Source organism: Aethalodelphis obliquidens, unplaced genomic scaffold (assembly GCF_003676395.1).
Source record: "Aethalodelphis obliquidens isolate GAN/ISIS:26980383/991018 unplaced genomic scaffold, ASM367639v1 scaffold10, whole genome shotgun sequence".
NCBI lineage: Eukaryota > Metazoa > Chordata > Mammalia > Artiodactyla > Delphinidae > Aethalodelphis > Aethalodelphis obliquidens.
Genome location: NW_020837954.1, coordinates 25,482,977 through 25,509,789, shown reverse-complemented (window position 1 = coordinate 25,509,789; position 26,813 = coordinate 25,482,977). Strand labels below are relative to the sequence as shown.

At 43.4% G+C, this 26,813-nt stretch overlaps 1 protein-coding gene and 1 long non-coding RNA gene across 4 annotated transcripts in view; both read left to right on the top strand.

Annotated features, from left to right (window-relative positions):
• Positions 1-9,092, top strand: part of PYGL (glycogen phosphorylase L) — a 57,605-nt gene extending 48,513 nt beyond the window's left edge. For 2 of the 3 annotated variants that reach the window (XM_027111218.1, XM_027111220.1), the window contains exon 21: positions 1,466-1,643. In XM_027111218.1, coding sequence (XP_026967019.1) covers positions 1,466-1,496 — 31 coding nt within the window. In that variant the 3' untranslated portion in view covers positions 1,497-1,643. Of the gene's footprint in view, positions 1-1,465; positions 1,644-8,205 lie in introns of those variants that run through there. The other variant, XM_027111219.1, reaches the window with a different exon arrangement.
• Positions 9,093-21,177: 12,085 nt separating this feature from the next.
• Positions 21,178-26,813, top strand: part of LOC113622743 (uncharacterized) — a 35,605-nt gene continuing 29,969 nt past the window's right edge. The window contains exons 1-2 of the long non-coding RNA XR_003433636.1: positions 21,178-21,560; positions 26,492-26,696. This is a non-coding gene — a long non-coding RNA (uncharacterized LOC113622743). The remainder of the gene's footprint in view (positions 21,561-26,491; positions 26,697-26,813) is intronic.

Below are 26,813 nucleotides of genomic sequence, written 5' to 3'. Positions count from 1 at the left end.
AATTAGAGCACAAAGAGAAAAATGTCTGGAAAACTCAGAAAAGAACACTGGAAACATATAAGACATGGGAACAGATAAATATATATATATACATATATAATTATAGTCCCAGATAAAGAGAAGACAAAGAATGGAGCAGGCATAATATTTGAAGATATAATGACCAACAATTTTCCAAAATGGATGAATATCAGGCCACAGTTAAGCAGGATAAGTACCAAGAACACCTAGGAGAATCAGAGTAAAAATGGTGAAAAACAAAGAAAAAAAGAAATCTCAAAAATAACCAAAAGAAAACATTATCTTTAAAGGAGCAACAGTAAGACTGGCAGCTGACTTTCTAATGAAACTGTAAAAGCAAGAACAAAGTGGATGACATCTTAGAAAGGTTGAAATAAATGACTGCCACTCTAGAACTCTATGCCCAGGAAAAATTGCGTTCAAAAATGAAGATGACATAAAGACATTTTCAGACCAAAACATTTTCAGACCAACAGACAGGTGGAAGAAAAATCCCAGATGGAAGCACAGCGATGCTGGAAATAATAAACAGCAAAGAAAAGGGTAAATCTAAATACTGACTTTATAGTATGAGAATAATCATTTTTATGGAGTATGTAATATAGAGAAAATTAAAATACATGGTAGCAAGAGTTCATAAGTTGGAGACTTAATGTAATTAAATTTTCTAAGGTAATTGCATTATCCAGGAAGTGAAGTATTCATTTATGTGGGAATTTAATTCAGGTAATTCATTGTCAACACTGAAGGAGCCATGAGAGTTTAGAGGACCAATGAAATGACATTTGTTTTATTTCCATAAGTAATTAAGATTGTGTATAGCAGGTGACACACTTTAAAATGTTTACTGTAACTCACCCTCACCTGTATTGCCAAGTAAAGTTTAAGATATACTGCAAGTGATTACAAGCTTTTAACACGTATCAAGATCACCTGTTCTTAGTCACAGAGATTCCAGTTTATGAAGATAGCTAGGATCTACCTAGCTGTCACCTGTGTTTCTAACAAACACCCCCTGCAGATTCTGACAAAGGCAGTTCTCAGAACACTTTGAGAAACACTGATATAAATATTATGTAAGGAGGGCAGCAGAAAGCAAGTCCTGCCTATTACTTCATAACGTATTATTTTCCTCCCCTGTAATCCAGATTACTCCATAACAACACTTATTATCACTTCACAGTGAGGGCTCTTTTAAGGTAATTTTAACTCTTTCCTTAGTATTTACTTTTAATTTCATAACTCTGAAAAGCAGGTATTGTGTATATTAAATAGAAAAAAGAGAGTTTATTAGACTGTCAGGAACTGTCTAAAGTTGGGGTGCTCCAGGTATCTCTGTGTTCAGATTGTACACAATAGTCTCTTCACTGTCTTTCTTTTCCCACATCAAGCCAAGAAATTATACGATGTAAAATAAGCATTTTATCTTACCTTTCTCTTCTAGAACTTTTGCAGCATTTGTTGCAACTCTGTAAAGCAATGAAAATTAGTACATATGCGAAGCAGTGACTTAACAGTCAAGTAAACAGTACAAAATGCAACATCCAGTATGAGCATCTGATGAAAGCTCTTGACCCTCGAATGTGCACAGACACAAAATTTTTCACAGGATTTCAAGAGGTTCCACTGGCCCTAAACAAGAATGCTTTCATTTAAAACGCTCAAGGAGAGTTCTGGAATGGGCTTCAGTGTCATAGACAGCCGGAGAGCTAGACCCTCCCTTGTATTACAGACAGGCATGCTGAGGTGTGAGGTCACTAGCCCCATGTGGAACCTGAGAGAAACCATCTCCTAGCTCAAGGGTCCTCCTGCTGCCCACTGCTGCCTATAATATGACACTAACGCCCCAAGGACCCACCTCAGCATCCATCTTCAGACCCCACTTACCCTGTTCCCAGAGAGTGGCCCCAGAGACACACAGGGGTGGTACCATTTCTCGCCTCGGTCCATTCATAGACACAGACAGCATCCGCAGTCAGCCCATCCTCCGTGGGTTTACCCGTCGAGTCCCTGAACCCTGGCAGCAAGGAAAGGCAAACACAATATCACTGCCTCCAAAATGAGGGCTATCAAAAGGCCCCTTCTTACTGAAAAATCTTCGTACACTTTTCCTAACACATACCTCCGTAGTCAACAGACAAGACATGAAAACCACTGTCACTCAGCACCTAGATGACAAAGGAGCTGTTATCACTTTAATTGGGAGATGTAAACAAAAGTGGTCTCACCTCCTCAACACTTCCATAATCCTGGTTACGATGGCTTAATAGGTAGGGAAAAATACATTTCTGAAATCTGGTGTTTGACTTCAAACTTGAGAAGATCAGGCTCAACGGGAAAGAAGGAAAGCAGCATGGCAGAATAGGACCACACAGCCTGGGTCACACCCTGGCTCTGTCACTTAGCAGCTGTCTGACCTTGGGAAAGCCACTTAACATCTAACTGTGTAAATATAGTCTGAGAAGTGAAAAATAAAACCTTCAGGATCGTTGGAAGATTGCATGAGATGATGTAGTACCTTGGTACATAGTAAATGCCAGAACTCCACACAGAGTTGTAGTAGAAGCAAGCAAATAACGGGAAGATATTTATATTAAGTATGAACAGATAAAGAGTTAATATTGATCAAAAATAAAGAGATCACTTGGTTACATGAAACCACTGCCAGCCCCAAATAGATAAATGAGAAAAGAATATAAAGACATAATTTTTTTTTTTAACATCTTTATTGGAGTATAATTGCTTTACAATGGTATGTTAGTTTCAGCTTCACAACAAAATGAATCAGTTATATATATACATATATTCCCATATCTCTTCCCGCTTGCGTCTCCCTCCCTCCCACCCTCCCTATCCCACCCCTCCAGGCGGTCACAAAGCACCGAGCTGATCTCCCTGTGCTATGCGGCTGCTTCCCACTAGCTATCTACCTTACGTTTGGTAGTGTATATATGTCCATGCCTCTTTATCGCTTTGTCACCGTTTACACTTCCCCCTCCCCATAGCCTCAAGTCCATTCTCTAGTAACTCTGTGTCTTTATTCCTGTTTCACCCCTAGGTTTTTCATGACATTTTTTTTTTTAATTCCATATATATGTGTTAGCATACGGTATTTGTCTCTCTCTTTCTGACTTACTTCACTCTGTATGACAGACTCTAGGTCTATCCACCTCATTACAAATAGCTCAATTTCGTCTCTTTTTATGGCTGAGTAATATTCCATTGTATATATGTGCCACATCTTCTTTATCCATTCATCCGATGATGGACACTTAGGTTGTTTCCATCTCTGGGCTATTGTAAATAGAGCTGCAATGAACATTTTGGTACATGACTCTTTTTGAATTATGGTTTTCTCAGGGTATATGCCCAGTAGTGGGATTGCTGGGTCATATGGTAGTTCTATTTGTAGCTTTTTAAGGAACCTCCATACTGTTCTCCATAGTGGCTGTATCAATTTACATTCCCACCAACAGTGTAAGAGGGTTCCCTTTTCTCCACACCCTCTCCAGCATTTATTGTTTCTAGATTTTTTGATGATAGCCATTCTGACTGGTGTGAGATGATATCTCATTGTAGTTTTGATTTGCATTTCTCTCATGATTAGTGATGTTGAGCATTCTCTCATGTGTTTGTTGGCACTCTGTATATCTTCTTTGGAGAAATGTCTATTTAGGTCTTCTGCCCATTTTTGGATTGGGTTGTTTGTTTTTTTGTTATTAAGCTGCATGAGCTGCTTATAAATTTTGGAGATCAATCCTTTGTCAGTTGCTTCATTTGCAAATATTTTCTCCCATTCTGAGGGTTGTCTTTTGGTCTTCTTTATGGTTTCCTTTGCTGCGCAAAAGCTTTTAAGTTTCATTAGGTCCCATTTGTTTACTCTTGTTTTTATTTCCATTACTCTAGGAGGTGGGTCAGAAAGAATCTTGCTGTGATTTATGTCATAGAGTGTTCTGCCTATGTTTTCCTCTAAGAGTTTGATAGTTTCTGGCCTTACATTTAGGTCTTTAATCCATTTTGAGCTTATTTTTGTGTATGGTGTTAGGGAGTGATCTAACTTCATACTTTTACATGTAGCTGTCCAGTTTTCCCAGCACCACTTATTGAATAGGCTGTCCTTTCTCCACGGTACATTTCTGCCTCCTTTGTCAAAGATAAGGTGACCATATGTGCGTGGGTTTATCTCTGGGCTTTCTATCCTGTTCCATTGATCTATCTTTCTGGTTTTGTGCCAGTACCATACTGTTTTGATAACTGTAGCTTTGTAGTATAGTCTGAAGTCTGGGAGCCTGATTCCTCCAGTTCCTTCTTTCGTTCTCAAGATTGCTTTGGCTATTCGGGGTCTTTTGTGTTTCCATACAAATTGCAAAATTTTTTGTTCTAGTTCTGTGAAAAATGCCAGTGGTAGTTTGATAGGGATTGCATTGAATCTATAGATTGCTTTCGGTAGTAGAGTCATTTTCACAATGTTGATTCTTCCAATCCAAGAACATGGTATATCTCTCCATCTATTTGTATCATCTTTAATTTCTTTCATCAGTGTCTTATAATTTTCTGCATACAGATCTTTTGTCTCCTTAGGTAGGTTTATTCCTAGATATTTTATTCTTTTTGTTGCAATGGTAAATGGGAGTGTTTTCTTGATTTCACTTTCAGATTTTTCATCATTAGTATATAGGAATGCCAGAGATTTCTGTGCATTAATTTTGTATCCTGCCACTTTACCAAATTCATTGATTAGCTGTAGTAGTTTTCTGGTAGCATCTTTAGGGTTCTCTATGTATAGGATCATGTCATCTGCAAACAGTGACAGCTTTACTTCTTCTTTTCCGATTTGGATTCCTTTTATTTCCTTTTCTTCTCTGATTGCTGTGGCTAAAACTTCCAAAACTATGTTGAATAAGAGTGGTGAGAGTGGGCAACCTTGTCTTGTTCCTGATCTTAGTGGAAATGCTTTCAGTTTTTCGCTATTGAGGATGATGTTTGCTGTGGGCTTGTCATATATGGCCTTTATTATGTTGAGGAAAGTTCCCTCTATGCCTACTTTCTGCAGGGTTTTTATCATAAATGGGTGTTGAATTTTGTCAAAAGCTTTCTCTGCATCTATTGAGATGATCATATGGTTTTTCTCCTTCAGTTTGTTAATGTGGTTTATCACATTGATAGATTTGCGTATATTGAAGAATCCTTGCATTCCTGGAATAAACCCCACTTGATCATGGTGTATGATCCTTTTAATGTGCTGTTGGATTCTATTTGCTAGTATTTTGTTGAGGATTTTTGCATCTATGTTCATCAGTGATATTGGCCTGTAGTTTTCTTTCTTTGTGACATCCTTGTCTGGTTTTGGTATCAAGGTGATGGTGGCCTCGTAGAAGGAGTTTGGGAGTGTTCCTCCCTCTGCTATATTTTGGAAGAGTTTGAGAAGGATAGGTGTTAGCTCTTCTCTAAATGTTTGATAGAATTCGCCTGTGAAGCCATCTGGTCCTGGGCTTTTCTTTGTTGGAAGATTTTTAATCACAGTTTCAATTTCAGTGCTTGTGATTGGTCTGTTCATATTTTCTATTTCTTCCTGATTCAGTCTTGGCAGGTTGTGCATTTCTAAGAATTTGTCCATTTCTTCCAGATTGTCCATTTTATTGGCATAGAGTTGCTTGTAGTAGTCTCTCATGATCTCTTTTATTTCTGCAGTGTCAGTTGTTACCTCTCCTTTTTCATTTCTAATTCTATTGATTTAAGACATAATTTTAAATGAAAAAAAATACAGTGATAGACGAAGAGAAGGGAGATAAAAGGGGACAAAAGTTTACTGTGCAGGCACTTTTAAATCTTTACTTAATTCTCACAACAGTCCTACAAGGTATGTGTTCTCCACATTTTACAGAGAAAGAAACCGAGCCTTGGAGAGCTTAAGTAACTTGTTCACAGACACCCAAATGGCCAGCAGCAGAGCCAAGATTCACACCTGGGCCTGCCTGTGTCCAAACGTTGTGCTTCCCCTACTACTGCATAGATGTGAGAGACTGAACTTTAAATACAAGCTGAACTAATAATGAGGAAGTAAATGAAACTTTTAAACATGTCATATTATAGGCAGCAGTGGGCAGCAGGAGGACCCTTGAGCTAGGAGATGGTTTCTCTCAGGTTCCACTTTTAAACATGTATTTAAACTACATTCCCTCCAAACAAGTTATCCAAGACACAGGGCAGTTCAGCATCCAGGGAAACGGGAACATCCATGTGTTTTTTGTGGTGCCATAAATTGAAGAGCCACTTGACAATGCAACTCAAGCAACAGCTCCTACTCCTAAGACAATGCAACTCCTAAGACAATGCTACTCAAGCAACAGATCCTACTCCTAAGACAATGCAACTCAAGCAACAGATCCTACCCCTAAGAATTAATCTCCAGGAAAAAAAATTCCAAAAGAAGAATAAACTAACTGCTTAAAGTTTTCCATAGCAATACTATTTTAAAAGAATTTAGGAGGAAAAAAAAAACTTGTATTAAATAGCAGTGAAATATTTAAGTAAATAAACAATTGTCTATAAATATAATGGAGAATGATCACCCTTTAAATTGGTAACTATGATGACTATGGAAAAACACGGAAGAATATTTTTTAAATGGTATTAAGTAAAAGAGCACAACGTAAAGTTATACAGAGATACAATCAGTAACATGAAAAACTTTATAGAGATAAAAACTAGGTGGGAATGCAAATAAATGAAAATAGTTTTGCTGGGTGATTGAAGTGATGAATGAATGAGAAAGGGGGAGAGAGGGAGGGAGGAAGGACAATTTAATAACAAAGTTTTAATTTTTAAAAGAAATCGCCTATCCAAAGGAGAAAATGAAGAGCTAGGGAAGTTTGGTCAGGCTGGGAAATGGTGACTGTGGTGTGTGGAATCCAGAACCCGCCTGGAGGAGGTAGTCTTATCATACCATCCCCACACATCCCACACACCACAAGGCTGATCTGGCTACTTTTCACACCTACAACTCTTCTTCCTGTGCACATCAGAGACATACAATTCACCTTGGCCAACAGTAGGAGGGGAAAAAAGTACACGTTCCCACAGACCTCAGCACCACACCATCCCACTTAGTGAAGTACAAAGAGTGGAGTTCCAGGTGGAAAGTAAACCTAAAAATTAATAGACATCATCACCCCAGGCAAAACTGCATCCAGCCCACCACTCCTTGGAGTGATGAGAGAGGGGAGTAGACAGGAGAGGATGGCCATGTCTGAACAGGGGAGGGAGGATGAAGAAGGTGCTGGGGTGCTGGGCCTGGCAGGATTCCGGGCCCCACTAATGCTGTGAAATCAGGAGAGGGCTCTGGAGTGGGAGCTGGCTTGTGGGAGGAGAGACCAGGTCTTGGGATCGATAACTAGACAAGCAGCTGAATCACCTAAGGGAGAGATTACTGACTACCTGAGGGGAGTGTGGGAGGGCATAAACAGGAGCCCTCCAGCCAGCCGTCAGTCAGATAAGGCAAGGTGGAGAGCCTGCCATCTTCCTCATGCTGGGAGATGCAGGGGCTGCCCCCCAAAACTGGAGTCTGTAGCAGGCTGGTGAGGACACCAAGGTGTGGCCACCTTCCCTCGGCCCAGCCTCTTATGGGGCTGAAGAAGGGCCTGAATGACTTAAGAGAAGACACTCTACATCTTTATCCCATACCACCAAAAAGGTTGTTTCTGGTAGAAGGAGTGGTTTTTGCACTTAATATATTTTCTCAACCCATTCCCTAGCCCTTAGAAAAAGCAAATAAATTCAACTCCATCTGGTGATGAAAGGAACAAATTCATTAAAGTGTTTGGGACTCAGAGATGTTCACGTCTGTTTTGATCCCCCAAGGTCAAAGCTGGAAGAGAAGTCTACTCATGGGACTTTAGGCCCAGACACCACAAACCCACCCTCACCTCCAGGAGCTCTCAGGAGATAACCATGCTGAGGGCGCAGGAAGATCTTAGGGCTGTAGCCCAGAAGAGAATAAATGGAGACATAAAATCGGTGCCTTGAGGCCCCTTCAGACATACCTTTACTAGCTCAAGTCTATGAGGAGCTGCCCTGTAGAGGAGGTTTAAAAAAAAAAGAGCAAGAATTAGGAATTACAATGACAAATTCAACAAAAGTCACTACCATGCTGCTGGCATCTGATCTCACGCCTTTCTTTTTCAGGTTAGACAAATAACCAGGAGAGAGGGCAATGCTTCTTGGTGTCATAGCCCACGCGCCTGTGTCAGGGTGAATGACCCACAGCTCTCCTCTGCTGCCGCCTTCCCCCAAGTGAGCACCGGCTGCCCGGACCGCTAGCGCTTCTCAACGTAAGCATTTGATTGAACTGCTGACAATCCCATCTCCTTTCACTGCTGCACAGCAAAACCTATTGCTAAGAATACTTCTAGAAGCTAAAGGAAACTAAGTTCCAGAAAGTGGCTTTTCAGAAAAAGGGATGATATAATCAAGTTCACTAAAGGAAGATCTGCCTGCATCCTGTCCACTCTGCCATGAGGTGCAAGATGAAGTGAAGGAGAGAGACTCAGAGCCCTGGAGGTACAAGAAATACATTTTTTCCAAAAGAACCACAGCCTACTCTGTATTAACCACATAAAAGGGAGATAAAGGTGATTCAAAAGGCAGAGGATTCTTTAAAAAACCATTTGAATTTGTTTTAGAGCCAAGTTTCTTAAACCTTAGTGGGTCATGGAGCCCTTTGAACATGTAATTAAAGCTATGGACCCGCTGCCCCGAAAAATGTATCCACTCTTCAAATTTTGTGTACAATTTTGGGTTGGGAGTTCATGGACCCTCTGGGGCTTCTGTGGATCCCAAGTATAGAACCACTGCTTTCATCAAGGTTCCCTGTGATCTGTCATTTGGCCTCCTTCCAGCTCAGTACTGCTGAGAGCAAGCTGAGACTTCCGGGCAGGAGACAGAGGAAGGTACAGCTGACCCCAAGTCAGGAAATCTGGGATAACTGAGGGCAAGAGCGGATTCACTCAGAGGGCAGACGTGACTGTGTGATTCACATGACCCTTTAAATAAAAATGCATTGTAACACCGTGCCCAGGTTTACACAATCAGAACAATGTTAAGCAATGTTGAAAAATGTTGATTTCACAGGAAATCTCTGTAAATGTGACTCTGAAACATACACCTCAAGAAAGCCCCTTGAGCAAAGGCAAGTCTTGAGAAGGCCATCTTCTGACACAAAAAGACAGTGAGTAAAAGAGACAGAGGGAGGGGAGCCGAGGGGCAGATTCCAGACCTTGTCACTGAGTTTGAAGTGTCCTCCCAGAGACAGAGCGAGGTCTGCGGGTCTCTGAGGCACACCGCCCCTCCCCCATGCTGAGACCCGCAGTCACAGCCAATACTCATCACCCACCATAATGACACAGGCCCACAGAGGGACTGGCAGTGCACCAAAGGACAGCCAGCCTCCTGGGAGGTGCTCTTGGTTACCAAGCAAGGTTGGGACCACAGAGAGCAGGCTGAGGCATCAGTATTCCAGACTAGAATTAGTCAGGTGGCCCCCAGTAGCCGTGATCAGAATTCCAGGTGGTCTCTCCTAGGGAATCCATACTTTTGATTAATAGGATTCATGCCAAATAAATGAATCTCCATGTGGTTCTGTGAGAAGACCACTGATGTGGAAACTGCTCTTCCTCTTCTCCATACCTCATGCCTACTCCCTACCCAGTCGTCCATGGATTTGATCCATCATTTCCGACACTCTTGGGGAGTAAAGGAACCATTGCCTTCTTTGAAATCAGTATCCAAATTTTGGAAGTTAGTTTCCCTTTCAGTTAAGGATCCACATTATTCTACATATAGAATATATAGATTTTTTTAAAAGTGAAGCCTATTGCCAGAACACCCTCAAATTTCAACAAAGGGAAAAAAATATGTGAAGGGATGCGTACAGACCTAAAAACTGAGCTCTGCCTTACATTCCCCCACAGGGCTGAAATACTCTTTCACTCTGTAAAAAAAAAAAACATCCAAGCAAAGGCAACTGACTTGTGTTCTGCACTGCCATGAAGATAAACAATAATTGGGTTGCCATCATGGAGGGCTGCTTCGTAGCAGCTACGGCCCTTCCCCTTAGCATCCTCCCCGCACCGGCAGCTAGAAACTGTATGCCTGAAAAGCAAGGAAAGGTTTCAGCCAACATGGACAGAGAGAAGACTTCTCTATCCTTGCCGAAGTCTGAAACCTCCTTATGTCAATCAGATACATATTTATATTTATATGTTTATATACTATTAGAATATATAATGGATTATTATACGTAAATAGTCAATATATTTACATACAGATATGTATCTGCTTAATACATATGCACATGGTAAAAATTAAAATATAATGCCACAAACGTCTTATAATGAAAACCACTACTGCCTTACCCCCCCTCTCCCATGCCGAGATAACCCCTTTTAACCATTTACTGTTTTAGTTCTTCTGACTCCTATACCAATCATGCTTCCAAGACTGCAATTCTTAGGTGTGGTTTGTTGAAATGCAATCCACTGGGTGGAAACAAGTAAAAGATAATAGATGTCTGCCACCTGCTCTCGGTTTGGCTGAAGAAACAAATTGGAAACAAAGGGAAACCAGTTTAGGTAGGAGAAAAGAACTTGAACATGAAATTAAGCTATTCTACTCAAGAAACCCAGTGACCTTGTGATTTTAAACACCTGAGTGAGCTCCAGTTCCTCCACCTTGTTAAACCAATGAATGAACCCTGCTAACACGAACACTGCCATATGACATGTCACCAGGAGACCTGGAGAACTGGCCATGTGATGATAAATCTTCAGTCCCTCAATCTTTTTTTTTTTTTTTTTTTTTTTTTGTCACACGGCGTGCAGCATGTGAGATCTTAGTTCCCCAACCAGGGATCAAACCCATGCCCCCTGCAGTGGAAGTGCAGAGTCCTAACCACCAGACCACGAGGGAAGTCCCAGTCTCTCAATCATTTAGAGGCAAAAAGTCTGACATCAAACCCCAAGGCCTCTGTACTGCGAAGACGGGCATTGCTGCCAGCTAGATAAGCTAGTCACGAGGACAGCTGACTCACCAAACAAGGACTGATGGGGCAAGAGTAAAGAAGAAAGATGTTTTCAAATTCCAACACTATTAGTGGGACTGTACCCTGCAAATTAGGAAGAAGTTATGTGAACCCATCCATATTGGCCCCTAAACATTCTGTGATCACATGTTTAAACTCAGGGAGATGAAATATAAAACAGGGCACAGGAAAACTGGCAACCACGAACAAGTAGGTGAACCAAACAAGAAAATATTGAGATCAGCAGAGCAAAACAGACAGTAGGATGCTCACGGCCTTGATAGACAAGTATTTATGGAGTGCCCTCTGCCAAGCACTGTGCTGAGCAATGGAAACCCACCAACAAAGTCCCCCACCTATGAAGTTACTGTCTCATAAGGAAGACAAACATTCATCAGATAATCACACAAGCACTTATTCAATTACAGTGGGGATAAACGCAGTAAAGGACAAGCACAGGTTGCACTAACATATGCCGAAAATGGGGGCGGTGAGGAAAGGGTTTCCTGAAAATTACCGTTTAAAATGAGACCCAAGAGATGGGTAAGCAGTTAGGCAAAAGGAGGGAACAGAGGGAGCAGAGAGAGAAAGAAATGCAGACAGAGCATGGCTTCTATACACGGAGGCCAGTGGGTCTGGAGCAGGGTGGGAAGGGGGTGAGGCATAAGGCAGGGAAGAAGACAGACCCAAGGCACCTGAAAGACTCCAAACTCCAACGTAAGATTCCTGAAAAGCAAATGCAAGCAAGTCAAGCATCAATATAAAGGGAAGCTGTGTGGAACAGCTTCCTCCAAGGAACACCGACCTCTCCCCAGGCAAGTAACACAGCACTGCTCACCTCTGCCCTTGTGACCTGAAAGCCACACCCACCAAGCACCCCAGGGTCCAATCAGTGCACTCACCATGTTCCCAGAATCACCCTAGGTTCACCTTTGATGTAGAAGCTCACTGTGTGAGGAATCTTTAACTCCGGTTTCTTTAAATCCACAAGAAATGGTGCTTTGACTGGAAAGGAGAATTCATTGTCAACTCCCAGAATCGAATTCCACGTCTCTTAATCACAATCAAAAAAAGTAATTAGCCTCATGATTGACATGTTTCTAAGCTGCAAGCTACTACACTCAATTCCAAGCAAAGTATTTTTACTTTATAAACTAGGACTACCCCGCAAAAGAGTTGCCCCCCCAAAAAAAACTAAAGCTAGACTTAAAAATACCACCAGTGTTATATATAGCCTCTAATGGAGTTTATTCAATCTTCATCCCCGTTTCAAGCGAAAAGCAAAGGAGACCATTCACCTAAAAAGTAAGAGGGTCTAGAAGAAGGTAGTGAGTATTTTGCTACTTAAGTCATGAGTTACTTTTTGCACTAAGTAAAACCTAGTCATTAGCCATAAGCCACTAAATGTCCAAGATAAACATACACCTGGAGACATGCAGGTGAGAGCATCACCTGTGCTCTAGAAGAACTGTGTGTCGCACTGACTAACGCAGCACTTGGTAGAAAAAACACGAGAAAATAGATTTCTCACATCAACCTCTCTCTCTCTCAAGGGATACAGGCAAGAAGAGGAAGAGAAAAGGCACAGAATACAGGAAGCAGTAAGGTATACAGATTAATAGCCAATTTGAAGACTGAGCTCCTGAATTGAAACCCTACCCACAAGGCCATATTTTTCTATCTATCCCAACAGTTTGCAAGGATTCATCCTAGACCCCAAAGCCAATATTAAATAGGTTTCAGACCATTTAAGTCTAGCCACAATTTTATAACTGACATATCTTTTTCATTATGCCATAACTGTAAGGGCAGTAAGTTCTCTATTTGGGAAAAAAATATATAAAGGCAAATTCACAAAAGGTACATACTCACAAAAGTTGAAAAAAATGACCATGTGCATCAGAGGAGGGAAAATATGTTCGTTTAATGATTTAGTTGTAAAGCTGTCACACAGAGTGGCAATTTTTCTTCTGAGGGTTGAACAGGAGTATGGGAAAGATGTGTAAGATACTGTGAAGCAAACAAGGTATTCAAAATCAGTCCAAGTGTTGTCTCGGTTTGTTTCTCCTTTTAACCTCCAAATCGAATTTCACAGACCGACACTGGGAATTACAGGCAGGTTGGCATTTAAGCAAAATCCTTTACAGAACTGTATGTAATTAGGGCAGATCCAGATCTGGCACGAAGGGAGAACCAGGAGAGGAAAGCAATAAGTCAGGGCCCCTACCAGCTGCTCAGAAAGCCCAGGTGTGACAGGACAGGAGGGGAGGGGACACGGATGTACTCGCGTCAGACTTGTTTCCTCAGTGTACCAGGAAACAGGATTCAGACTGTTTTAACAGTTGCCACAGTTTTCAGTCACATCACAGTTCAGTGCTGTATGTGCCAGCTAGTATTAGTATTAGTCTAAAGCAGTGAATGAATAATCGTCAGATTCCCACCGCCCCTTCTGGCTGGGTCTTGGGAAGCAATGAGACAAAACCCTCACATCTGAGGTGACATCCCTGCTGGGCGGGGCTGTGAGGAGCAGCGTGGGGTGCAGGGGGGGACCTGGAGGCTGGACGCAGCAGGGAATGGGACACGGGGGGCCATGCACATCTTGTTCATTCTACTGCCCCCTGTGACACGAACCATCCAAACTGGGGACCACCAGCAGACAAGTTATGGTTTGTCCATGAGGGCTCACTCAGGCTACCTCTGTCTCTAGCCATATCTCCCGTGAGGACTGTCTCCTACCTTTGAGAAACGAGGGTCACCATCTACTACTCCCAGTTTTTGTCCACATCGTCCATGACAAGAGTCCCTTTCCCTACTGTGAACAGTCAGTGTGATCAAATCGTGAGGCTGTAGGGGATGGAAAGCATTTCTGATGCACTGTCTCCCCTGCCCTGATTCCTCTGCTAGACCAGAGGCATCTTAGAAGACAACTGTTATTACCTCTGCTTTGCAGATGAGGAGGATGAAAAGTTAAGGACCCTTCCCAAGGTCACACAGCCAATGAATGGCAGAGCCACGTGAACCCAGGTCTGTACAACCCCAGAGTTCCATGGTGATCTCCAGTGAGCTGTCACAGTCCTGGTGAGTTCTACTTGTCATCCTTGAAGCAAAAATGAGCCCCAGGAACAAGGCTGGGCTCTGGTGAAATTCAGCTCTTAGAGTTGTTTCAGGATCCTTTTCTCCCCTTCTGCACCCTTGCTCCTCTCAGGGTCCCTCCTTCCTCCCACTTTCTTCCTTCCTGCTCCCGTATCCTCAGAAGATAGCCAAAGGCATCAAAGAAAGACCTCTAAAAAAATTCTCCCTCAAGTGTTAATAACTTAAATATCAGGGCACTTACACATGTTTGGAAAAGGCATGGAGGCAGAAGATAATGAATCTCTGATGAATTTCCAGCAATTCTGCTGGGAGTGGAAAAGATAAGCAGGCTAAGGGTGATGGACAGCTCTTCAAATACATCAGCCATGGGCAACTGCCTACACATAAAATCAGCAAGAAAGAAACGAAAATGATTGTTTCATACTTTAAAATAGCCTCCATGAAGGTGGTCGGAAGCAGAGGATATGGCTGTTCTGATTTTAGAGATAAGAAATCAAAACCCAGAGGAGCCACTTTGAGCCACAGATGACGCCCAGACAGATGAGCAGAACTGAATTCTTATTCTCCCTTCCAGTTGGCTGGCTCTGGCTTTCTTTCTCCTGACTCTCTGAACTCCCACTACCCTGCCTGTTAGACTCCCGCTAAGTTACCTTTTGCAGGTAGCAGGGTGCTTGGGAAGCTGGGGCAAGAGAGGGAAATATGTTTCTGTTTTTAAAGAATAATTCATACAGGACCCTTCTCTCAAATAGCTCAAGGCACTTCTGTGAGAATTGCTGCGGGAAGAGAACAGAGTGACCACATCCCTCACAGCATCAATAATGCACAACGGCTCCTTTTAACTAGGGGGCTGTCAGTTTGACTTCCCCTAGATCAATAGGGGATCAAAAGTCACCAGTGGCTAATAGACCTTATTTGAGCAGAGGATGCAGTTTCAGCCCGATCCTCGCTCACGGCCAGCACATCAAACAGCCACCTGGATGCTTTGATGTTCTTCGCCTGCCCTTTGATTAGCTGTGGCTGTAACTGCACCGCATCCCACAGGGGCTACAGAACCTAACTGGATGATTCTTACTGTCAAAACCTGGTGGAACCAGCTGCTCCAGGGCGAATCATTTCTCCTTCATGCTCAGAGGTACCAGCTTTGGGAAGCCCAACTCTGACCACATTTGGCAAGACAACGATTCCAAATATTAAGACATGCCACACATCCACCCTGTGCCCATTCATCCCGCCAACATGTATTGATCACCAACTCACCAAGCACCAAGTTACATCTGTGTTCTCCTCCCTTCTTTCCTCCCAACCAAATCCTCCCTTTCCTTCACATCCACTCAAGTGTCCCTGTTTTTTTTTTCAAAGCTTCTCTAGACAGATCTTCTCATGGTGACTTTTCCTCTTTTCACCCCTCCCACTAATTATAATCGGGGCCTCAGTTTGACCCTTAATTGTTTTCTGATTGTTTTCCCACTATGAGTCCTGTCTCCCTAGTGACAAGAACCACGTGACAGATAATACTGCTTTTACATTCCACTCTGCCTAGCACAGGGCCGAGCTCCATAAATATTCATTGAATGAAAGGTTGAGAACAGAAAGAAGAGTGTATTTCTTTCATAAAGGAGAAGGAAGCAAGGCTTATTGGTAGCTTTGGGGGACAGGGGAAGGGATTCCTTCTCTGTTTTGAATTATTGATACAACTGAAAATTAATCAATGTGAGCTCCCCAAGAGCAGGGGTTTTGCCTGTTTTATTTATGGTTGTGTGCCCGGGGCCTGGATGAGTGCCTGATAGGGAGTGGGATGTCCAATACTCTGGTGAGGATGGATACGTTTATCAGCCTTCTCATGGGGATTTTCTAAGCACTATCTAGAAAAGTAAAAACTTGGGATGAAATAGGGAGAAATGAAGAGGAAAACAGCCCTTCGGCTTCCCCCAACTTCTTTCCTGAACATGGTTTCCATTTTTCTGATTTGAAGAAAATCAGTTGCAAGTGGAGATTTACTTTCCTGGGCCCATCCATCTTCAGAAGCAACTACATCTGATGAGACTTTTGTAAAATAAATAAATAGATCCCCAAGGCATTAAAAAATAATCACTGAAACAACATGGTTAAATGTTCTCCCTGAGTTTCACAACATATCACAATAGATCCACAGCTACAGGCTGTTCCAGGTGCACAGCAGGCCCTCCATGAATGTTTGCTAAACTAACCAGGGTTCAAGAAACAAAAAGGACTCGGGATGCTGGATATCAGTCTGTGCCTCAGCACGGCCTAAATTAGATCAGTGATTTTCTGCTCAGATGAAGAAATGCCCAAGTATTTTATTCTTTCACGAAGCATCTCGAGAATTATTTTTAGTAACTACGAAGGCAAGTAAGGGGCCCCAAATCCCCATCTCCACTCCACTATCAACAAAGTGGGCTGTTCTCTAAAAGTGTGAACTGCAGCTTTGATTCTCTCCCAAATAAATGTTAAATAATCAGCCATCCACTGAAAGGTGGTAAATGCTAGCTTTCCCAGAACAACCGTATCTGGGAGGTAAGGCCCATGATGGTGAAAAGTGTAGCCAGTCAGGACATTCTGACTGGTGTTCAGATCCAACACAGAAAGGGGGCTCCGGCCTGCACCGCGGGGCCAGGAGAGGGCCGCTCTCTGCTTCCTGCCTTTGGCCATAGCAGGAAGAGAGGAAAGGAGATTGGTGTTCGTCTTCACCACTCAGACATTCCAAAGTGAAGTCTCCTGTGCCTGGATATGATTTTTGGATATCTTGTAATCAGCAAAAATTTAACAAAGCAAAACAAAGGAATAGAAAGAAGAAAGGTAAACAAAACTGCCAATACCTTCCCACACCAACAAGACAAAACAAGACACGCAGTCTTTCGGGTCCAAGGTCTCCAACCAATACCTGGCTTCAACGCAAACAAGACTGTCAGTGCATTGCTGGTCGATTGAAGTAGTCTAAGATGACTGCTCAAGCCAAGGATTCATGGAAGGAAGAAAATGAAAAACCTGTGCTGACCTACACATTTCACATTTGAAGGATATAAGAACTAGGCACAGGCAGTGATGCCAAGTTATGGTTTCAATGTACCATGCATCTCTAGCATTATGGAGAGGCGTTCTTCACACGCCAGACGCTTCACACTCAGGGAGGTGGGCTTCCGATCCTTCTCCATCTACACAGATAGGCCCTTGACCTAACAGAATGCCTTCCAAGACCACAACACTGATTATTATTGCCACTATTATTATTTTTTAAAATCCGTCCTGCTGTTAGTAAAATGTCAAGGCAGATAAGAGATTGGCACAGGAACCTGAACCAGCTTTCTGGAATCTCTAGTTCAGAAGCCCCAAAGGGATATAGGTTCCTGAAAAATCAAACGTGCGAGTCTCGCCGGCGCGGGTAGGGGTTGGGGCTGAGGATACAGCCGTCCAAGAGCTCTGGGGGCCTCCGAAGCCCCGGGAGTCAGCGCTCGGCCACCAGCCCTGCGTCACCGCCCGGCGGTACCCACCCTGCCGCATTCCGGGCGGTCGGAGCCGGCGGGGCGCTGCCGGGGCGCACAGGGCGCGGCGTGCACTCACCTCAGGTTCCACGTGACCATGTGCCACCACGCGGGCACGCAGCCCTGCTTGTCTGTCTCCATCCCGCGTCGCGTCTGGATCCGCCGCCGCCGCCGCCGCGGGAGCTGCCGCCGGTAGCCCAGAGCCGCGACCCGGTCGCTCTCCTCCCTCGCGGGTGTGGCGACCCGGGGGCCCTGCGGCGGGTGGAGCGGGGCGTCTGACCCAGCGCGCGTCTGGGCGCGGCCCGGGGGCGGGCTGCCCTAGCGCCCCCGACGCCACACGCACTGATGATGTGTGATGGAAATAAGTGCCCTACTCTTCTAGCTGGCTACGCGCAAACTTATTTTCTGTTTTAGTCTATACATCTCTGTGTGTGTGTGTGTGTGTGTGTGTGTATGTGTGTGTGTGTGTGTATATGTGTGTGTGTGTGTGTGTGTGTGTGTGTGCGTGCGCGCGCGCGCGCCCTGCGTGGAGTAAAATACATTTCTTACTATGATAGTAATAAAACAAAAGTCTGAGAGTTGCAGCTTTAGAAGATCCTCCTGAAGGACATATGCTTTCCTCCACTTTAACCCTTCTTTTTTCTTTCTCCCTTTTGTTTTTCCCTTTTTCCCTGAACCTTCCCTTCCCAACCCCCATCTTCTTCCTCTCTCTCCCTCTCTCCTCTCTCTTTCCCTCCCTCTCTCTTTCTCTCTCTCTGTCTCTCTCACACACACACAAACCTGTCATCATTACTGTAGTAAGAATTTCTTTAGCTCCCTTTCATTGATTACTACTTTATCTGTCCACAGGGTTATGAACTACACAATTACTCCATGTGTCCAAATGCACCACCTTTTTGGTGTTTTGTTTACCTAGCAGCAGGTAGCAGAAACCTCCACCTCCACCCCCCCTTGTATCAGGAGTTCAGGCTTCGAAAGGTTTGGCAGCGATGCGCTTACATCGTGCACTGTCTTCTGGAGCAGAAACCGTCCTTCACCGGAGCTGTTCCAGGGAAGCCACGGGGCAAAGTGTGAGGGCAAAGGGGGACAAAGGGAATGAGGTTCCATTTGGAACCAATTTGATGCCAGCACCAAGACTGCATCTGGGAGGCAAGGTACAACCTCCCCAGAGGGAAAAAGGGGTCTCTCATGTGCCTGAGCTGTTGGGCCTTTGCCAGCTGAGCAGAGGGCCTAGCAAGGACTGCCAACCCACAGAAAGTGCATAGGGACGCATCAGCTGGGGGCAACTGGCCAGTCTAGAGGAAAGCACCAACACCTTTCAAGAAAGGGCAGTTCCCTTCGAGAACTAGGCCATTTCAGATAACTAGTCAGACAAGGGGGAATTTTGTTCACCTCTTCTTGTCATTTCTCTAGGAATGTCAACTTTTGGATGCACATCAAGATAGAAGAGGAATCAGGTGAGGAAGGACCAGAGGAATCTGAGCCCGCCTGATGAGCCAGCTGCAGCTGGGTCACACCCTGCATGATGAGAAACGTTAAGCCACCGTCAGATTCCACCCCCGGAGTCATCCGTGAAATGGGTCTGGAATCTCACAGAACTTATTCAGGGGAGCTCCGGAGGATACCCTGGGCCATGCCCCGTGGAGGTGGAGGGATCCGAGACAGCAAGAACAGGGGGAGGAGAGAGCAGCAGCTGCGTTTGGTCCCAGCTTCTATTTCCATCTGTTTATTCAGGTTGAGAGGTCAGAGGCCCACGTGCTGGTTGAGCAAACAAAGTTGTAAGTCCCAAGTCTAAGGAAGTGGTTGAAATGCTCAGCAAAATCTCTGAAGTTAGAAATAACTATGGCCCATTTTTTTTTTTTAAAGACTGTATAAATTAAAACTCTAGGAGAAATCTTTCCCCAGCATTAATAGCCCCTTTTCAAACGGCACATCCTGGAAATCAGAGAGCAGAGTCTCTGAAATGATTTCGCAAAACCTGAAAAACAAGTGATTCATTTATTTTTTAAGCACCTATTTCCTGAGCACATTTTGGGTGCCAGGTACCACATTTGGCTCTACAGGGATACAAAGCAGGATCCTGCGTGGTAGAGAGACTTACCTAAAGAGAAATGATAACACAAAATAGGGATGGAAGAGTGCCCTCGGGACAGAAATCAAGTAAGATGGTGCGGGGGGCGAGGCTGCCAGGGCCTAGATGTGGAGAAACGGCGTGACTACAAAGGGACATTTTAGGGTGATGGAAATAGTCTATATCTCGTTTGTCGGTGATTACATGACTGTACGCGTTCACCAAAATTCACTGAATTGGAAACTTTCCAAAGGTGAATTTGACGAAACATAAATTATACCTTAACAAAGCTGAGTTTTAGAAAAGGGACCTGGGGGGGGAGGGGGTGGGGTCAAGATGGCGGACTAGGAGGACGCAGAATTCGCGTCTCCTCACAACTAGGGCACCTACCAGGCACCAGTGGGGGACCACGGACACCGAAGGGGACGGGAGGAACCCTCAGCGACCGGGTAGGACCTGGGGCATGGGGGGAGTGAAGGGGGAGGAGACGTGGAGGCGGGATGGGACTGGTGCCCCTGAGGGGCGGCTGGGGGAGGGGAAGGGATCCCACGCCCGAAGAGGGAAAGTGGGGGACCATTGAGAGGGCAGAGGATCAAAAGGGAGCGTGGCCAGGTTTCCCCTGCCCACTTGGGCCCCTGGGAGCCTGCTGAGATCCCGGGCCTGATCCCCTGCCCACCGAGGACCCTTCCAGCCACTCGGGTCCTGAGGGAGTGGGAGGGAGGGAGGGAAAGGAAGAGCAAAAGTAAAGGCCAGGGCTTCCCTGGTGGTGCAGTGGTTGAGAGTCCGCCTGCCAATGCAGGGGACACGGGTTCGTGCCCCGGTCCGGGAAGATCCCACATGCCGCGGAGCGGCTGGGCCCGTGAACCATGGCCGCTGAGCCTGCGCGTCCGGAGCCTGTGCTCCGCAACGGGAGAGGCCACGACAGTGAGAGGCCCACCTACCGCAAAAAAAAAAAAAAAAAAAGTAAAGGCCAGACCAAGGGGACCAGCACCCCTGAGGGGCAGCTGGGGTAGAGGAGGAGTTCCTACACCCAGGGGGACCCACCCACGGTTAGGGGTCCAGCAGGACAGGGGAGGCCCTCGTCCTCGTGTTACCGTATGCTAACACATATGTATGGAATTTAAAAAACTGGAACTGATGAACCTACTGGCAGGGCAGGAATAAAGACGCAGACGTAGTGAACAGACTTGAGGGCACGGGGGTGGGGGGTAGGGGGCAAGTGGAAGCTGGGATGAAGTGAGAGAGTGTCATGAACTTATATATACTAACAAATGTAAAACAGATAGCTAGTGGGAAGCTGCTGCATAGCACAGGGAGATCAGCTCAGTGCTTTGTGATGACCTAGAGGGGTGGGATAGGGAGGGTGGGAGGGAGATGCAAGAGGGAGGGGATATGGGGATATATGTATACGAATAGCTGATTCACTTTGTTATACAGCAGAAGCTAACACACCATTGTAAAGCATTTATACTCCAATAAAGATGTGAAGAAAAAAATAGAAAAGTGACCTAAAAAATGTACAGATAAACTGCATAAACAAACATGTCCCTTCTGATGTCATAGAAATGGAAAGACAAAGCTGTGGGTACAAATCCGTCAGAAACCAGTAGTTGAATGTTATTTGCGCTTCTAGCAGAAAAAGAGATCTCATTAGAGACAGATTAATTTTACCACCTCAAATTATTCTAGAGAAAACGAACTGGGGACAAGAACAGCTGTCTCTCAGCTGCCGTACAGCTGTGGAGGTAAACCAGTGGTGATAAGAGCATTTGAGGGACGAAGAACTAGCAAACAACAGGTAACTGATTTTCCATTATTTGGAGAATGTTTTTTCTTGAAAAGAGAGTATTTATCCACCTTGAATTTTCTTCTTTTTTATTGAGATATAATTGATATATAATATAATATATTAGTTTCAGATGTACAACATGATTCAATATTTTTATATATTTTGAAATGATCACCATATTAAATCTCATTAATATCCATCACCACACATAGTTACAATTTTTTTTCCTGTGATAACTCTTAAGATCTACTCGCTTAGCAATTTTAAAATATAAAATACAGTGTAATTAACTATAGTCAAGCTGTACATTACATCCCCAGGATTTATTTATTTTATAACTGGAAGTTTGTTTTGTATCTTTTGACCCCTTCACGTATTCATCCATCCCCATCCCCACCTCTGGCAGAAACAACCAATCTGTTCTCTGTATCTATGAGTTTAGGTTTTGTTTGTTTGTTTTTAGATTCCACATACAAGTGAGATCTTTATCTTTTGTCTTTCTCTGACATTTCACTTAGCATAATGCTCTCAATGTCCATCCATGTTGTCACAAAAGGCAAGATTTTCTTCGTTTTATGGCTGAGTAATATTCCACTGTGTATATATACATATATGTATATCACATTTTCTTTATCCATTCATCCATTGATGGTCACAGCTTCTTTCCATGTCTTGGCTTACTGTAAAGCTACAATGAACATTGGGGTGCATATATCTTTTTGAGTTAGTATTTTTGTTTCCTTCAGATAAATACCCAGAAGTGGAATTGCTGGATCATATGGTAGTTCTATTTTTAATTTTTGAGGAACCTCCATACTGTTTCTCATAGTGGCTGCACCAATTTACATTCCTAACATCAGTGCACAAGGGTTCCCTTTTTTCCACATTTTTGCTAACACTTTATTTGTTGCCTTTTTGATAACAGCCATTCTAACAGCTATGAGGTGATATCTCATTGTGGCTTTGATTTGCATTTTCCTGATGATTAGTGATGTTGAGCACCTTTTCATGCACTGCTGGCCATCTGTGTGTCTTCTTTGGAAAAATGTTCAGATCCTCTGTCCATAGCTTTATTGAAATATAATTCACATATCATAAAATTCACCCTTTGGAAGTACAGTTCAGTGGTTTTACTATATTCACAGAGTTGTGCATTTATCACCACTATTTAATTTTAGAACACTCTAATTCACCCCAAAAGGAAACCCCATACCCCTTGCTGGGTCATACGTTAATTTTATGTTTAATTTTTTACGGAACTACTAAACTGTTTTCCAAAGTGGCTACATTGTACAGTCCCACTAGCATGAGCCCTACATAAACTACTGCCTTGTGTTTTTCCATTCTTGTCCTTTTCACCCTTTTTTCAACTTTCCATACACAGATGTGGGATATTGAAAACAAAACAAAACAAAAACACAAAAAAACAAATGCTGTTGAGATTGAAACGCAACATTAAAGGGAAGTTTGAGGATAGTTCCAGAAGACAGGGAGTGAGTCAGATAACTTATTCAGGTCATTTATTTTTCTATGTTGTTTAGGTTTTGTATTGTCTTATCCTATATCAGATCTAATTTATAGTTACATATATAACTATATATAGTTATATAGTTAGATTATAGTTATAAGCATGGATGTTGTGTTGTTCTCATGGTCTTGGATTTGAGCATGTTGATACGGGCTTCCTTTTAACAAAGGAGGTGATTTCTTTGAGAAGAGACAGTGATGAGAGTTGGACTAGAAGTGCCTGAGTGCCTCCTTTCTTCCAAAGAAACCTGCACTTTCCAAGACATAGCCCAGAGGCTCTCTTGTTCCTTGGCAAGAGATGGAAGTTGGTTTTCCCATGTATCTGTGGAAGGAGTGAGCCAGGATTAAAAGCCAGGGGTGAAAACTCCCTCCTACATCTCTGGATGCTCCTTTTCAAATTCCTCCTGCCAGTCCTTAAAAGTTAGTTGTCCTGCAGGCTTCCTTCATAGCCCTGCTTCTCTTGTGTTATATCAGTGTGTCCATAATCATGTTCAATTATTTGGGGAGCTCTAGGCTACACACAGTAAAATAAGTTCCTTTGTCCAGGATCTGACATCTCAAAATCGTTACTTGGCTAATGTTCTTTGAGGATCTCGAAGAAGGAGGTATAGAATGCAGCTTGTTACTAAATTCACCTCGTCCCCACCCTCCTCCAAACCTGTTCCTCTTGCAGGATTCTCTCTCTTGAAGAACAGCATCATCACACACCAAGTTTCCCAAACCACAAACTTGGGACTCACTGTTGATTCTTCTGCTTCCCTTAGGCCCAGAATTCCCTATGGATGATTTCTTGCTGTGATATCTGTTTATGTAACAAATATTTACAGAGCACATTTTATAAAGTATCTGGCTTGGGAAGCTTACACTCTAATTGTAAGGACAGGACAGGATCTACACAGATGAAAAGCTAAATACCAACATGAGATGTGTCACCAGATAATAAATAAATGTGTATTACAGATAATGTAATGCTGCAGGCTCAGGGAGAAACATCTTTTTAGGCTGAAGAGGTCAAACAACGAGTTCAGGGAAGTACTGTTCTGTTGCTTAGAAACAGCTTTGGCGATGGGAGATTATTTTATTATTTTTTAAAAATACTATTCATTTATTTTATTTTTTAAAGTATATATTTTGTTTTATTTATTTTATTTTTTAAAGTATATATTTTATTTTATTTATTTATTTATTTATTTTATTTATTTATTTGGTTGCGCCAGGTCTTAGTTGCGGCAGGCGGGCTCCATAGTGGCAGCTCGCCAGCTCCTTGGTTGTAGCATGTGAACTCTTAGTGGCGGCATGCATATGGGATCTAGTTCCCTGACCAGGGAGAGAGCCCCGGGCCCCCTACATTGCAAGCATGGAGTCTTAACCACTGCACCACCAGTGAAGTCCCAGGAGATCATTTTAAATGGCTATCCAAAAGGACCCATAGAATGTTCAAACTGGAAGATATAAAGCAGCCATTTGCCAATACTCTCATTTTACGTAGAGGAAATGAGACTCAGTGACACCAAATGATAGATGTTAGGCTGCATTCATTCAGTATTTATTGAGCACCCACTGCATGCAAAGGCACAGAATGTACTACACTTACTCAAAACAGCAGGCAAGGTGAGGCTAATTCTCCAAGGGCACCTGGATCTTGTAGGAAACTAAACCTGTGTCAGAGTGTCCCAAGGGGCAGGGCTGTGATGGCAAAGTGGTGGGACCAACTGATAGTTGTAAACTGGGTTATTGGTCCTTCCACTAACCCTTCAAGATAAAAGAATTAAAATAGTTAATCACGGGTTAGTTATTTCTGCTTTGTGAGCAATCAGGGTGAAGGAATTTACCACCACCTACAGTGTCCTGCTGTCTCATTAGATATCCAGCTAGGAGATTCTGAAGGAATCTTTACTCTGTCCACTGGAGGGAAGGTGACAGCGGAGTTCTTGTGAAGTGGAAACACTGTGGTTGATTTCAGGACGATACAGACTGGGAGGTGCGGAGAGTCTCATCACCAAGGATTTTTTTTTCTTCTACTTGCGTTATTTTTTAAATGATCCTCTAACAAATTCAGAGTAAGGGCACTTCATGGTCCACGTTCCAGCCTTAGGGAAAACAGTGACATGGGGCTTTTACTCCAGAGGAATTCATACAGGAAAAGCTAAAAGCTCAGGGAAGAATATGTAAAAATATCTTCTTGAAAATGAAGGCACATGCATGGAGAAAGTGTTGACAGGAAAAAAGTCACAGCTGTCGAGAAATAAACAGGAACTGACTTTCCAGTCCCAGAAGACTAAATGTTTCCAATTCTGGGCTTTCTGGATGCCAGACATTAGTTTGACATCATCTATGCCTCAGTTTGTAGAATCTCCAAAGACAGAAAAAAGCCTCACTTCCTTAGTTCCCCTGTTCATGACCTGAGTGTATGTGTGCTTTCAGCACAGCTTGAAATTAGCATATTTTTCCATCTTTGCCTTTAGTTTTTTAACAAGCAGGGAGAGACCCAAGGGGACCTGGACTTGCATGCACCTTGGACTGCAAAGCCGTGTCGGGTAGCCTGAGGCGGGTCTGCATTATCCTCAACCGAGCTGGGCATGCGTGGAACAACCCGCCCCTAGAAAGGAGTTTTAAAATCATATTATGTAGTGTGAAATGAGATCATAGATATGAAAGCTCTTCTTTGAAGTTAAAAAAATTTTCAGCCCACAAATGCACAGTATTGATATTATTTATTAATGAATGTATTTGATACTCTCTTTGTCCGGTTCCTAGCCATATTCAAATGCATTCATTTAAAAAGACAGTCATCAGCCTTATGGCTTACAGACTAACATAGAAATTTAATTACTAATAAATACTAATATATACACAAATGTACTCCCTGAGGAGGCCACGCAGCCACTCTCTTCTACTTCACCACCAACCAAAAGGAATTAAAAATTGATGTCAGCAGGAGATTCCCTCCCTTCCTTATAGTGTGTGAGACAAAGGAATGTAAGAGGTTGTGGGTGGGGGGTACTCCTCAAAGAGGATAGGAACTCCCAAAGGAGCCCACCCCACCCAGCAGTCACAAATGACTTAGCAAACACCAGCTCATTAATCCAGATGTGACTGTGAGTAGTATTGTGAGGTGGCCTGAGAAACAATTTTGAAGCAGAAAGGTTATAGTGTTTAACAGGCAACCCTATAGTCTTGCACTATAGGAATTAGGAATCCTTGCGTTTGACGTTACTTGTCCAGTTTGGAACAAAATATCATGCACGCAGGCTACATGTATCCCCAGCACCTAGCATAACACCTGGCACAAAGCAGGGGCTCCTAAGTAAATGAAGGAGTAATTGAATAATTGCAAAACTTGAATCTATCTGTACAGCAGCCAGTCCAGTGCCACACAATTCCAATCTTTCCATCGCATGTATTCTCGATAGGCCCCCTGGCATCCTCTGATTCAAATCTATAAAAGTCTGAACTGCATGATGATAGGAAGGAAGAATCCAGGACTGGAAGGTCTACTGTGGAAGCCGTCGCAGGGTCCACTGCCTTGTTCTCACCTTCCCCACCCGGAGCCAACTTCCCAGCTCAGTGTAGCCATCATGCCCTGCACTACCTTTGACCCCTCTGAGGATTCGACAGGTATTCCTTCTCTTGTGCGATCCCACTCCACGAGCATTCATCAAATGCCAACTGCATGTATTATTACACCCTGCTAGGTACTGTGGGAGTACTGCTAGGTACTGCTAGGTACTGTGG